The sequence below is a fragment of the Schistocerca nitens genome, chromosome 5 (genome assembly GCF_023898315.1).
Source record: "Schistocerca nitens isolate TAMUIC-IGC-003100 chromosome 5, iqSchNite1.1, whole genome shotgun sequence".
NCBI lineage: Eukaryota > Metazoa > Arthropoda > Insecta > Orthoptera > Acrididae > Schistocerca > Schistocerca nitens.
Window position 1 is genome coordinate 734,723,634 of NC_064618.1, and position 16,265 is coordinate 734,739,898.

The window sequence follows — 16,265 nt, forward strand, 5'->3', positions numbered from 1 at the left end:
CAGATTGTTGGAAAAAATGTCAACCATTGCAACTTGCAGGAACTGTATTTGCAGTTGCGAATCACCATCGGCTGTATTAGAATGACGACAATGAAAATTTGCGCCAGATCGGGACTCTAAACCCAGATTTCCCTCTTTACACGAGCGGTCACCCTAAGGGACCACACCCTGCCTATCTAACCCATGTTAAATTAGGCAAGTATTTGGCCCATTTCTGAAAAAACTATTTGATGCAGGACCTTAATATTTTTACTGTATGTTACATGATGATAATAGTCAACTGTACTAAAATCTACTTTATACATTTTATAGTGTTTAAGAAATACTTTTTTAAATTTATCAAACAAAAAATATTAAGTTTTCCCTGCAGAAAATATCTTTTTGTGAACTTCCTAATGGGGGAATATTATTGAATATAGTACCAGAGGTGGCTTTTTATGTTATGCAGAGTCTCATTTATCTATGATAGTTTCTGATATAATGGGGCAGATGTACTGGAAATTTTAGTTTGTGGGAAATTGACTTTAAAGAAAAAACTTTTGAAGTTTGTTACTTACAGTTAATTAAAACTGTCCTGCTGCATATGATGGCCCTTCTTTGGCCTCTAGCAGGTCTTCCATTATCTTTTTCGCCTTCCTGGATGTTTGTCTTGCTTTCTTGGCCATATTAGATGCAGACCTGTCTGTGCATCGGCTATCCTCATTTTATCCCAATGTTGCAGCCCAGTGATCATATTTTCACCAGGATTAATTCCCAGCTTTTTCAGTACCCAACACTTTTCAATATTACCACAACTGAATGTAATAACAGCATCGTGAACTTCTAGTTTCATTGTATGCGTGGCTACAAGTACAGTTTTAGGAAGGCGGTTCCAAATTATGCTGTTGAAATATTCATTTGGGTTCTGTGTGTGCAGACATTTCCTTAGGTCAGGATGAGCGAAGTCTCTGAAAATAGGTTTAATAACATCAGCAGGAAGAGAATGCTGGTGAGAATAACATTCTCCAGTTGCCTGAGCCCTATTGTATTTGGACCACGAATTTTCTCCTGATGGACACAATCCATGACATGGCTTATCATCAGTAGAGGACGTTAGGTATAGACTTAACTTCCAAGAGCTTCTATATAAATAGCTCTGAAAGAGGCGAGTACGTTTGTAAGCAAGCACTGCAAACGTAAGTATAACAAGGACTCGCAATCACACTTGAACAAAACTAACCGCGTGTTTGAAAGCATGTTGTTTACCAACAACAGAAACAAAAGAATACCGACCGTTGCATTCCAAGGATAGCCAAAACACTCCGGAGTAAAGAAAAATCCCTAACGTGCAATTTACGGGATATAAAGATCTAAAATATATGCAGAAAAATGGGTGACAGAAAAGTGGAAGTGGCACATAAACACACGTGGTAGGAAAATGCTCTTTAAATGCTCTAAAAAAATTTTTTCAGCAAAATCCTTTTCAGAGCACTTAAATAAAACCTGAATCTATTGAAATATGATGAAAACCGAAAGTCGATTTTTTTTCGACCTGAACCACGGTGTGGTCCCCGTAAGTGCTTCGGCTATGCGTGCACGAATCACAGCCAGACCCGAACTTCCATATATCATCCATGTAAGCCTGTACTCGTACGTTACGTACATTTTCGTCCAGGAAGGACATATTTATTGAAAATCGAGGGACTGGTACTAGCGAATAAACACCAAATATCAAGTCGTGCGTTGCTAACTTACACACTCGCTGACTACAATTGTGTAGATTAACTTTCACTGTGTCTTAACTGCAACAGAAGTATTTTTTCCCAGTGGAAACCCGACTTAAACATTTGTGAATGTTCAACCTTTTCATCGTGCGCAGCTGTTGCCAACTGTTGGGAATCACCATGAAAATGTCAGAAAGTCAATGCAGCAGTGTGCAGAATACAGGGATGTGGTTGGTTCACTATACTCCACAGTATAACATATTATTGCTAAAATGCATGGTTATTACTGGATGATCATTTTACTATTTATTACAGTAGAGAATATTTCGTAATTAGTTGTTTTAGTCAATAAAATTAAACCAAGTGAACAAAGTTTGTTTTGAAAATGGGTACATATTTTTGCTTATATTTTGTATCTAAAATTATTAAAAGGCACGTAAGAGTATTACCACATAAATATCAGTTTTCTTTCCTCCAGAAAAAATTCAGATCTGAAAGGGCTAAGAAGTATAACGTGATGTTCATTCGGACATGAATGCTTGCATGTCGGAAGGAACATTACATCGTATTCTTATTAACACAGGCACCGCTGTCTTGCATTACAACTTGTATTTTAAGAGAAGTTGTCGTAGATGTCACTCCGAAGACTAATTTGACGAAGCGTACACGCTAGTCTATCCTGTGCAAACCTCGTCATTTGCGAATGACTACTGCAACCAACATCCATTTGAAACTCCTTGCTGAATTCAGCCCTTGATTTCCCTCCACAATTTTTAGACCTCGCGCCTCCCTTCATTACAAATTAACTCAGAAAGTGTCTTGTCATCCAATCCCTTCTATGAGTCAAGTTGTACCATAATTTTTTTCGTCCTCAGTCCAACCATAAAACTGGAGCATTGTTTTGGAACGCACATTTCAAAAGCTTCTGTTCTCTTCCAGCCTATTTTATTAACATTCCACATTCACCTTAATGTATGCCTACTATCAAGACGTAGTTTTTGGTTGGTTACATAGTATCTGGAGACTTAATAATACATTTCTATTTCATGTTCACACATTTCTCTCTTTTTAGAAAAGCTCTTCTTGCGACTGCAAGTGCACATTTATCATCATCCCTACCTCCATCTTCGTCAATTACTTCGCTGTCCAAATCATAAAACTCATCTTTTACTGTCTCATTTCCTAACCAGCATCGTCTGATTTAATCCGACTTCCCTAGTTTACCCTGTTCTAGTACTGTCTTCATCTTATAAGCTCTTTTCAAGTTACCATGCATTCCATTCTCATAGTCCTGCAAGTCCATCACTGTCTCTGACATTAAAATGTCATCGGAAAATATTTAAATTTTTATTATCCCCTGATATTTAATTACTTCTCCAAATTCGTCTTTAGTTTCGTGTACTGCTTGTACCGTGTAGAGATTAAATAACAAGGAAGACAACTCTTCAACTCTGTCTCAGTGGTTCAATGATTGTAATCTGTGTTAATACTGGCTGGAAAAGATGCGTGTTATAGGCAATGCTGTCCTCTGCGTATTGCAGTGGCTGTTCTGAAGTTAGCATACGTTACATTATATACCAGACAGGAGGAAATATTATTTTGTTCGAGAAATAAGATGATTCATTCGATGCACACACTCTGCAGCACCTAACAATACGCTTAAATTAAAGTAGACATCACAAAAAACTTAAAAATAGAACAGAAATGTGCCGGCCGGGGTGGCCGAGCGGTTCTAAGCACTTCAGTCTGGAACCGCGCGACTGCTACGGTCGCAGGTTCGAATCCTGCCTCGGGCATGGATGTGCCTGATGTCCTTAGGTTAGTTAGGTTTAAGTAGTTCTAAGTTCTAGGCGACTGATGACCTCAGAAGTCAAGTCTCATAGTGCTCAGAGCCATTTATGAGAACAGAAATAGGTGACAAGATTTTACAAGTGCACAAGAGTGGCGGATGTAAATTACACCACCATAAGAGTTTATTTTTATATTGAAACGTCCCCTTTAGAACAATTTTACAGGACTATGCTTAACCTGACACACAATATTTTTAGCGCAACGCAATCTGACTTTCAAAAAATCCCTACGAAAGAAAGGCCCTGACTAACATTAAACTATACCTTTTACAAATCACTTACCTCACAATAATCTTCGTTTCTCCCACTACTGCAATACAGCAAGCGCCACTACTGCCAGCTAAATAAAAGATTCAAACTATGGAAGGCACTAACTACTGATAGGGATAGTTAGCAAATGAAAGATATTAATAGAGAACAAACAATGTATTTACCTTGATATCATCATATATATATAGCAGTTCATGACAAATTACAAAACTCCGCCATCTCTCTCCCCACATCCACCACTGCTGGCGGCTCACCTCCAACTGCCCAACGCTACGCGCTGTTCACAGCCAGCTGCCTAACACTACAATGGCGAGTATTACAACAATGAAAAGCAGCCACAGACTGCACACAGCACAGCCAGTGATTTTCATACAGAGGTGGCGTTACCAATAAAAAAACCTAAACAGCCTACTTACAATATGTCAAATAAATTCATCAGTGTGAATCAGGATAGTAATACTTACCCGCCTCCATAGCATTCGGTAAACTAAACTCACAACCGAGTTCTGCAAGATCCATGTACTAATTTATGTTTACTTGACAAACCCTAATTCTAGGGCTATATTTCAATTTTGACAAATGGATCTCTGCCGACATTTGTAAAAACGGCGATGGTACATTAGCCCTTACTAATGTAAAATTGCCACCTTCTGAAGAAAACAAATTTATATTTGTCGAAACCTAGGTAAAGAATTCTTTATCCATTGCAACTGGCCGGCTGTTTATAATTTTATTACGTGGAACCGTTGCTGTTGTGCAGCTATGTTTAAAATACTTCGTTTTTTTCATTAATCTACAATCCACGACGGTGTCAAATGCATTCCCGAGGTCAAGGAACACAGCATCAACTTGAGCGGCGTTGTCGACGACGCTATGGATCTCGCGGCGGAACAGGGCGACCTGAGTTTAGCCAGATTTCTGTTTGCGGAGTCCATGTTGATTATCGCTCTACAAATATATGAGCATAAAATATGTTCGATATTTGTACAAATCATGTGAGCCTGCAGTAGTGTGTGTGTTGATAGCCGTGGCTGGTGTGTCGCAGGTTCCGGGATCTTCGTGTCGCCGACGAGCGCGCTGGAGCGGTCTGGCTCTGTGGGGCTGTGCCTCGTCGTGTGGGCCGTGTGCGGCGGCATCTCCCTCGTAGGTGAGTACTCTGCCCCTTACCCAGCCTCAGCCTCTGCCTCTCACGTTTGCTCGCCACGGTCGTAGGGTTCCTTCTGATTTATTAATAAATCGCCTCCTGCCCACCACATACACCTTATAGATTTCGCAAATGTAAATCGCACACTTCTCAAGGTGCTGGATCAAAAACAGAGAATTTCCCAACGCCGATGAATTCTTTAGTGAACTGGACGCAGCAACTGAAGATTTAAAAAAAAAAAAAAGTATTTAAACAGCCACATGCGCCAGCGCAAGCATTCGGGTGAAAGTACACTACTGGCCATTAAAATTGCTACACCAAGAAAAATGCAGATGATAAACGGGTATTCATTGGACAAATATATTATACTAGAACTGACATGTGATTACGTTTTCACGCAATTTGGGTGCATATATCCTGAGAAATCAGTACCCAGAACAACCACCTCTGGCCGTAATAACGGCCTTGATACGCCTGGGAATTGAGTCAAACAGAGCTTGGATGGCGTGTACAGGTACAGCTGCCCATGCAGCTTCAACTCGATACCACAGTTCATCAAGAGTAGTGACTGGCGTATTGTGACGAGCCAGTTGCTCGGCCACCATTGACCCGACGTTTTCAGTTGGTGAGGGATCTGGAGAATGTGCTGGCCAGGGCAACAGTCGAACATTTACTGTATCCAGAAAGGCCCGTCGTGCATTATTCTGCTGAAATGTAGGGTTTCGCAGGGATCGAATGAAGGGTAGAGCCACGGGTCGTAACACATCTGAAATGAAATGTAACGTCCACTGCTCAAAGTGACTTCAATGCGAACAAGAGATGACCGAGACGTAACCAATGGCACCCCATACCATCACGTCGGGTATACGGCAGTATGGCGATGACGAATACACGCTTCCAAGGTGCGTTCACCGCGATGTCGCCAAACACGGATGCGGCCATCATGATGCTGTAAACAGAACCTGGATTAATCCGAAAAAATGACGTTTTGCTGCTCGTGCACCCAGGTTCGTCGTTGAGTACACCATCGCAGGCGCTCCTGTCTGTGATGCAGCGTCAAGGGTAACCGCAGCCATGGTCTCCGAGCTGATAGTCCATGCTGCTGCAAATGTCGTCGAACTGTTCGTGCAGATTGTTGTCTTGACTCATGGATCGAGACGTGGCTGCACGATCCGTTACAGCTATGCGGATAAGATGCCTGTCATCTCGACTGTTACTGATACGAGGCCGTTGGGGTCCAGCACGGCGTTTCGTATTACCCTCCTGAACCCACCGATTCCATATTCTGCTAACAGTCATTGGATGTCGACCAACGAAAGCTGCAATGTCGCGATACAATAAACCGAAATCGCGATAGGCTACAATTCGATCTTTATCAAAGTCGGAAACGTGATGGTACGCATTTCTCCTCCTTACACGAGGCATCACAAAAACGTTTCACCAGGCAACGCCGGTCAACTGCTGTTTGTGTATGAGAAATCGGTTGGAAACTTTCCTCATGTCAGCACGTTGTAGGTGTCGCCACCGGCGCCAGCCTTGTGTGAATGTTCTGAAAAGCTAATCATTAGCATATCACAGCATCTTCTTCCTGTCGGTTAAATTTCGCGTCTGTAGCACGTCATCTTCGTGGTATAGCAATTTTAATGGTCAGTAGTGTAAGAAGTAGGGAGCACACGGCATGTCATCTTGAATGGAGAGTCATCGACAGAAGTAGAACTAACTTCAGGTCTGCTTCACGGAAATGTCTTGGGACTTTTTCTGTCCGTGTTGTATGTTAATGCTTTTGCAGATGGTCTTAATTGCAACCTGATACTTTAAACTTTTGAATATAGCCATTCTGCTTTAGCCTGTTAAAACGATATTTAGTGCGATCGAAATTTCGATGCATGGGCATTGTCACGCATTCTGAAAGCACCCAGTCACCAAATAAAATACACGTAATTACGAAACTTACAAACGCTGAAAAATGAAAATTTGGCAGCTACTTACATGGCGTGCTGTAACCATTAAATAATAATGCTGTCACATACTGGAACATAGTTCCCAGAAGTGAAAAAGCTAATGCATGTGGTTGTATAAATTTATCCACTGCTTCATACACCATGCACGCACACGTCTGATGGCTGGTGAAATAACATCAGATATGGTAAACACCGAAATCAAAATCTCGCGTAGCAGGCGTATCACAATAGCAACACAGATGCAAACATACAAGGAGCATGAATCTTAGAGTGCAAAGATGCTGGTGTATAGAGTCGATATGTTTGAAATTATGTGCACAGCCGGCCGGAGTGGCCGTGCGGTTATAGGCGCTACAGTCTGGAACCGAGCGACCGCTACGGTCGCAGGTTCGAATCCTGCCTCGGGCATGGATGTGTGTGATGTCCTTAGGTTAGTTAGGTTTAATTAGTTCTAAGTCTAGGCGACTGATGACCTCAGAATTTAAGTCGCATAGTGCTCAGAGCCATTTGAACCATTTTTTTTTATGTGCACAGAAAGAGGAAAGTGACAATTATGCCTTAAAAAAACTGAATCAACAAATTATACTGAGAATGTAAATACACAGTAGCTATGAAGGTACGAGTAAAATAAAACAGTACCCATATACTAGCAACTTTGCACCCAAAGGCTCATGCTCATGGGGAGGGGGGAGGGAAGGGTGAGCGAGCTGAAGACAGCGGAAGAAAGATTCTCCGTATTTTTACAGCGATGTCATGTAATTTTTTAGAAGTTCACACAGAATAAAAACTAACATTGACTTCATTATTTATTGCAGATTTTATCCCCCCTTCTCAAGATGAAGACTCCAAAAAGCATACAATAAAAATACAGGTTCTCTCTTCGACTGTAAAAACTTTAATTTACTTTAAAGTAACACTTCAATTACTATTAATATTCGCAGTCAGATCATGAAGGATTCCTACAGGCCTGCTGTTACTTCTGCTTCTGTCGATGATTCTCCAGCCAAGGTAACATGCCGCGCTCTCCCTGCAAGGAAATTGCCAGTCCAGTCTCAAATGTCGTTTAATACCGAATATAAACGTACTTTCCTTAATAAACGTTCGTGTGATACCAAGTCACATGTTCTTCGGAAGTCACAGAAAACTGCATCCACCTGATTACAGGATATGCGAGGGTAGGTCAAGTTGGGTTTCACATGACATATGTCTTCGGAATCCATGCTGCTTGACACAGATTAGGTCATTCTGTTCTACATACGTCATTACGTTTGAGATCAGAATATTTTTGTCTCCGAATATTCTGTGATTCTAAAACAGATGGAAGCCAATGAGACTAGAAGGCAGTTAAGTGGATTTCTTCTGCACAACAGTGTCACATGCCTTCACTTCATGAAGCACTTTGGGGAGGTTGGTATTTAAACCAGGACATTTGCGCAATGTCTGGTGATGAGGAACTATTCGCCACCACCTACCCTCCCCTTGCCGGCCAAATACTGGCAGGATTGGAAGCGGCTTACCTCTGTGTCGAGAGCCACCGCACAAGCATGCGTTGGGGACAGCGGCCACGGAGGCGGGTCGTACACTCGTCTGACTCCTGCTTTGTTTCCAAAAGTGGGAACAGTTTTTTTGTTCCACGAATCTAAGAGATTGTAGTTACAAGGAAACAAACTCAGATGCAAATTCTATACAGTATCTGACAGGGATCCCGCCAGTCACTGAAGCATTGTTAAACTTGAGAGGTTTTAACCTGTCCAGATCCAGTAACAGGAAAATACACTTATCTATCTAATGTTTCTATTACAGTCAGTCACTTGAACGACAAATGTAAGAAAATGAAATAATTTTCAAAAACTGTGGGCTAATTTTCGAGAAAACCATGTCTCATGTGCGACACACTGGCATTCAAGGCAAGCAAATTGTGAAAATGGAGTTTGGTAATATACTGATTTTATATTTTGTAAACTTGTCATAAAGAGGAAACCAAGAAATAGAAATTATTTAATTACATGACGGTACATGAAAAAATAGTTTTCATGCAAGAAAGTTTTGTGCACTCCACGATATCTAAGATGTGACGTCTTAAGAGATATTTCAAAAATACCTTTATTTCTTGAGCTGTTGTTTAGTAACTTGTCAGCACCTATCAGACATCTGGTTTGTACATATGGGATCGGTTTAAAATCCCTGCTTTGGTGTATGAAGTACGCAGAAGTTGGTGCAGGTGGGGAGAACTCGAACACATCTGTATGACGTCAAGGTGGACTACTTCGTCGTTGTGGCAGAAGTAATTGTGGATCTATCACGTCTGAGTCGTCAGACAACAAGAGTACACATTCTGTGTCAGTAGGTGAGACAGGTCTCATCACCCTCAACATCGCTTGACATTTCACCACGTTCTGACAGATTTGCATCAAAGCCGAATGGCTTCTCCAGCTCGTGACATATCTCATCTCATCATCTGCCACTAAGAAAAAGTTTCTTACTTTACCTTCAATCAAGTCATTATTCTTTAATTATTACTCTTATTCATTGTTATTATTATAGCTATTTCACATATCATTCAACGGAGTCCAAATGTGCCAAAACCGATAAAAAATTACTGCTGACGTTGTTACGAAATATAAGCCTACTGTGCCATTGGAAAGTGCCATCTTATTGCTACAAGTCTGGTGACAATAAAGTAACTTCTGTTCAAGGTAGTTACGATATGAATAAACGAAGAATGTTAATTAATGAAATGAACAACATTGCTTAGCCGTTCTTCCACTATGGTTTTTAGGTAAACAGCTTACTTCGATAACTGACCACTCAGAGCACTGAAACTTTATTTGGTACGTCGTGACACCTAGCGGAATGTGAGCAAGTTATGGCACGTGTATCTATGGCGTTACATGGGTTCTGTACGCAGACAGATTAGATTAGATTAGTACTTGTTCCATAGATCATGGATACGACACTTCGTAATGATGTGGAACGTGTCAGGTTAATAAAAGATGTCTATACAAGATATTACATTACACAAAATATTACATGACACTTAATATTTTTAATTTTTTTGTGGGGGTTGGGGAAATTACCCACTCACTATACCCAAAAACTCATCTAATGAGTAGAAGGAGTTGCCATTAAGAAATTCTTTTAATTTCCTTTTAAATGCTATATGGCTATCTGTCAGACTTTTGATGCTATTCGGTAAGTGACCCAAGACTTTTGTAGCAGCATAATTTACCCCCTTCTGAGCCAAAGATAGATTTAACCTTGAGTAGTGAAGATCATCCTTTTTCCTAGTGTTGTAGCCATGTACACTGCTATTACTTTTGAATTCGTTCGGATTGTTAATAACAAATTTCATAAGTGAATAAATATATTGTCAGGCTACAGTGTAATCAGAATAATTGCTGGAACTCATCCAAGATCATCCTGCAGCGGGACGGAGGTTGTAAGCCATCCTGAAATATCCAATAAATAATACATTCTTGCCAACATCTTCCACCTAAAGTGTAAACAAAATTCATGGCCACATTTACAATGCCAATATTTTTTCTCTGTACACAACTTGTGTACAAGCCTATATTTATTTTTACCCTGATCAGGAGACCTCACTACCCGTGAGGCCATTTTCTAGGATGGCCTTCGGCTGTGCGTCTGAGGTATGACTTGTGAGGATCTCTTACCGAGGCTCTAATAATTATACCACAAAGGCCTATAACGGCCCTGTCTAAAATCAAAGTACCTATTAGCACACCTTATACCATTAGGCATAAAAACAAATTCTCTGTATGCATCCCTAAACTGACGAATTAAATAATCAAGGTTTGGCTTATAATACCACAATTCTTCTAATACAATAACAGCTGCAGAATAATTTATTTTGTTGCCATAAAATGTAATGGCTAATTCATCAATCCTTTGTTGATTGTTGGGAACTAGGAAAGCCAGGCGTAGGTCGTCCGGGTAATTTCGGATATGGTCCCAGTTGGCATAAAAAACTCCAACGCAGACATTAGCTGTAAACAATAACCTTTATTCAGAACGTTGCAGTACCTTTTCTTTTACAAAAAGTCATATAAACTCTATTTCTAACAACATATGTTACATATTTAACTTCACTCTGAACATTATCCGTTTTTTCTGGTTCATCACCAGCAATTTGTAGTCCAATATAAAACGGGTTCGTTCCTTGAAACAAACGATTCTTTGTCTTACACTGAGTCTCCAAGTCAGTCCATGATTTTACCTTGTCTATATCAGAACTTGTTTCTGGTTTAGAATACGTTACAAACTTAAATCTTTTACTCAATGAAGTTACCACTTCGACGTATCGTATCCGACGTGCTGGACCTGAAGAGGTTAACTGTTTCTCACAGCAGTCAGCTCTGAAACCGAACTTCTGGTTTTGTGGTAGCGCGGAACACAGGCCACGGTGCCATCACTGCCGGTGCTCGGTAGCCGGCGCCAGCTAAATGTTCGTGTTTCGACGTGCGCAGGCGCGCTGGGGTTCGCGGAGCTGGGGACGGTGGTGCCTCGGTCGGGCGCGGAGTACGCCTACCTGCTGGAGGCGTACGGCCCGCTGCACCGCTTCTGGGGCCCGGTGCCCAGCTTCCTGTGCGCCTGGATCTACGTGGCCATCCTGCGGCCCGCCGAGGTGGCCGTCGTCATCCTCACGTTCGCAGAGTACGTGGTGCAGCCGCTGGCGCCTCTCGGCATCGCGGAGCTGCACCCCGACACTCAGAAGCACCTGCTCAAGCTCATCGCCCTGCTCGCTCTGGGTGAGTACCGCACGGCAGCTGCGTGCTGGGGGAGCGGACTGGCTCGGGGCCATCCAGGCTCACAATTCCTGTGACTTTTTTGGACTCCATCCAGAGAGCATCCTGTATATTCAGCGGTTAAGAATATAGGGTGAATCCGGACTTCACTGGTACACACTCTAAGACAAAGAAACAAACAAAAAAAAAGACTCATCACGAAGAATTTATCCAAATGAAACGGGAATCGGTAGCTGTGATGTACGAGGGCCGTTTGAAAAGTCCGTGCAAAGTCTGAAATATGGCACCACCGGCGCGTATCGAGATCATGTTCAGTTAGTAGCATCTTTGGAAAGAATGCACACCAAGTTTCAGCCATACTGGTCTATTTCTTTGTGTTTTGCATTCGTGTGAATCAAGGAAGTCGAGTGTTTGTCAAAAAATGGACGAAAAATAATTTCTTGTGGTGATTAAACATTACTTTATGAAAGGCAAAAAGCCTCAGGAGACTAACGAGAAGCTTGATAAGCATTACGGTGACTCTCCACCTTCGATTAGCACACTTTTTAAGTGGTTTCAAACTTTTCGGAGTGGCCATATGGGCACAAGTGATGCTGAACGTTCTGGACACCCTGTCGGGGTTAGGACTCCAGAAATCATTGATGAAAACCATGATATACTGACGGATGACAGAAGAGTTAGGTTGCGTGAGATTGCTAGTGCTGTGGGCATCTCGAATGAACGGGTACATAATATTGTGCATAAACATTTGGACATGAGAAAGCTATCCGCAAGATGGGTTCCGCGATTGCTCACGCTTGACCAAAAACGGAATCATGTGAAGTGTTGCAAGGATCGTTTGTAGCTGTTCAGGAAGAATCCGCAGGACTTTAAGCGTCGCTTCGTCACTGTGGATGAAACATGAATACATTACTATACTCCTGAGACCAAAGAACAATCTAAGCAATGGGTCACCAAGGGAGAATCTGCACCAAAAAAGGCGAAGACCATTCCTTCGGCCGGAAAGGTTATGGCGACTGTCTTTCGGGATTCGCAAGGGATAATCCTCATCGACTATCTGGTTCAAATGGTTCAAATGGCTCTGAGCACTATGGGACTCAACTGCTGTGGTCATAAGTCCCCTATAAATTAGAACTACTTAAACCTAACTAACCTAAGGACAGCACACAACACCCAGCCATCACGAGGCAGAGAAAACCCCTGACCCCGCCGGGAATCGAACCCGGGAACCCGGGCGTGGGAAGCGAGAACGCTACCGCAGGACCACGAGATGCGGGCGACTATCTGGAAAAGAGTAAAATTATTACAGGTTCATTATATTCATCGTTATTGGACCGTTTGAAAGCCGAGCTGCAAGAAAAACGCCGGCAATTGGACCGCAAAAAAGTCCTTCTCCATCATGACAATGCACCAACACACACCTCAGCAGTTGTGGTCGCAAAATTAATGGAAATAGGATTCCAACTCGTTTCACATCCACCCTGTTCTCCGGACTTCTGTTTGTTTCCCAATTTGAAGAAATGGCTGGCGGGACAGATTTTATTCAGAGGAGGAGGTGATTGCAGCAACTAATAGCTATTTTGCAGACTTGGAGAATTCCTATTATTCGGAAGGGATCAACAAATTAGAACAGCACTGGACGAAGTCTATAAGTCTAAAAGGAGACTATGTCGAAAAATGATAAAGGTTTACCCCAAACACGTAAGTAGTTTTTATTTTTGCACGGACTTTTCAAATGCCCCTCGTAGATGTACAGGCAAACAAATGATTATAATTTCGGATAAACTGGGTCATTTATTAAAGAGAAACAGCTTGACAAATTGAGCAAGTCAATACCGTGTTGGTCCGCCTCTGACCCTTATGCAAGTAGTTATTCAGCTAGGCATTTACTGATAATGTTGTCGAATGTCCTCATGAGAGATTTCGTGCTAAATTCTGTCCACGACCGTGCCCATAATGCTCCAAATGTTCATTTGGGTAGAGATCTAATGACCTTGCCGGCCAAGGTAGGCTTCGACAAGAACGAGGACAAGCAGTAAAACCTCTCGCCGTGTGTGGGCAGGCATTATCTTGCTGAAGTGTAGGCCGAGTATGGCGTGCCATGAAGGGCAACAAAACGAGGCGTAGATTATCGTCGACTTACCGCTGTGCTGTAAGGGTGCCCCGAAAGAAAACAAAGGGGTCCTACTAAGAACCGCCATAAGGCCCAACAACCTGGAGTGATCATCTCAGTGCCATTTCCTTTCATAGCAGGAGGAATTCAAGCAGTGGGCGAACAAGTGTACTGTAACCTACTTCCTTTGTTTTCGGATTGCATTTCCTTCGGATTCTTCCAATGAATCTTAGTCTGGCATCTGCTTTACCAAAGATCAACTTTATATGATCATTCCATTTTAAATCACTCCTAATGCCTCCTCCCAGACAATTTATGGAATTAACTGCTTCCAGTTGCTGACCTGCTATATTGTAGCTAGATGATAAGGGATCTTTCTTTCTATGCATTCGCAGCACATTACACTTGTCTACATTGAGATTCAATTGCGATTCCCTGCACCATGCGTCAATTCGTTGCAGATCCTCCTGCATTTCAGTACAATTTTCCATTGTTACAACATATCGATATACTACAGCATCATCTGCAAAAAGCCTCAGTGAACTTCCGATGTTATCCACAAGGTCATTTATATATAATGTGAATAGCAACGGTCCTACGACACTCCTCTGCGGCACACCTGAAATCACTCTTACTTCGGAAGACTTCTCTCCATTGAGAATGACATGCTGCATTCTGTTATCTAGGAACTCCTCGATCCAATCACACAATTGGTCTGATAGTCCATAAGCTTTCAATTTGTTCATTAAACGACTGTGGGGGAACTCTAACAAACGCCTTGCGGAAGTCAAGAAACACGGCATCTACCTGGGAACCGGTGTCTATGGCCCTCTGAGTCTCGTGGACGAATAGCGCGAGCTGGGTTTCACACGATCGTCTTTTTTCGGAATCCATGCTGATTCCTACAGAGTAGATTTCTAGTCTCCAGAAAAGTCATTATACTCGAACATAATACGTGTTCCAAAATTCTACAACTGATCGACGTTAGAGATATAGGTCTATAGTTTTGCACATCTGTTCGACGTCCCTTCTTGAAAACAGGGATGACCTGTGCCCTTTTCCAGTTCTTTGGAACGCTACGCTCTTCTAGAGACCTACGGTACACCGCTGCAAGAAGGGGAGCAAGTTCCTTCGCGCACTCTGTGTAAAATCGAACTGGTATCCCATCAGGTCCAGCGGCCTTTCCTGTTTTGAGCGATTTTAATTGTTTTTCTATCCCTCTGTCATCTATTTCGAAATCTACCATTTTGTCATATGTGCAACAATGTAGAGAAGGAACTACAGTGCAGTCTTCCTCTGAAAAACAGCTTTGGAAAAAGACATTTAGTATTTCGGCCTTTACTCTGTCATCCTCTGTTTCAGTACCATTTTGGTAAAAGAGTGTCTGGACATTTTGTTTTGATCCACCTACCGCTTTGACATAAGACCAAAATTTCTTAGGATTTCTGCCAAGTCAGTGCACAGTGTCCTCCTCCCTAGTGCTTTTAGGGTGGAGGTTTTAATGTGTTGCAGAGTGGCTGGCTTTCCCTTTTTATTCTCGTGATTGGCCAGCCACTGTAATCTGCTTTCATGTTTTATTCCCTTCTGTTTCTAGCATCTCTATGTTGTTTTCTTGTCCTCTTTTATTCCTTTTAGTGTTCGTTGCCTTCCCTTCATTCTTGTGGCTTTTCCTTTCTTTCCGTTTTGTCTTCTATGTTTCGTCCGTTTTAGTCTCACACTTATGACATTGTTTTATTAGGAACAAGGGACCGATGACATCATAGTTTGGTCCCTTCTCCCGCCTTTAAACCAACCAACCTAATCTGCAACACACAGTTTCTAGATCCCACGCATACATGAAACCAATGGTTTTGTGTCAGACATCGTTAAGCCAAGTCTGTAACGCATTTTCGCCCTGAAATTCAGTTTGATAAGAAGCGAAAGAACGGTAAACATGCGAGAGCGTGAGATCAGGTGACACGGTGAAGGATGACCACCTAACCCGGCTCCTAGATAGCTTCTTTTTTCAAAAACTGGGCTGCAACTGCAGCAGCAGCAGCACCGCCACCAGCGCCAGAATTTGCCTTTTTCGTTCTAATTCTCACGCTGCGACCGCAAGTCGTCTCAGTTGTTGGCAAATTCCTGCCAAACATTTTGCAATACATAACTTGCTAACATGCTCTTTGTTCTATCCGGTACATAACATTGTGTGTACACACGCTGGTCTTTGATTGAAATGTTATTCGTTAGAACACGGCTGTTGATTTTGGTTTACGAAGCTAACATTATGGCTCCATATACCTTCAACAGAGACGATATTGAATAGAAATGATTTATGACAAAACTGGCGACATTCAAACATGCATAAATAGGCACCACTTTTATATTTTTCTGTTTCGAATTAGAGCTTGTAGCACATCTACACTCTACTATTGAACCTTGCCCATTGAATGGAAATGTCGCATCAAAGTTAAATAGT

General features: G+C 42.0%; 1 protein-coding gene across 2 annotated transcripts in view; it reads left to right on the forward strand.

Moving 5' to 3' along the window:
* Positions 1 to 16,265, forward strand: part of LOC126260063 (b(0,+)-type amino acid transporter 1-like) — a 548,204-nt gene that overhangs the window by 389,292 nt on the left and 142,647 nt on the right. For both annotated transcript variants that reach the window (XM_049957257.1, XM_049957258.1), the window contains 2 exons: positions 4,869 to 4,970; positions 11,416 to 11,697. In XM_049957257.1, the coding sequence (XP_049813214.1) occupies positions 4,869 to 4,970; positions 11,416 to 11,697 (384 nt within the window). The remainder of the gene's footprint in view (positions 1 to 4,868; positions 4,971 to 11,415; positions 11,698 to 16,265) is intronic.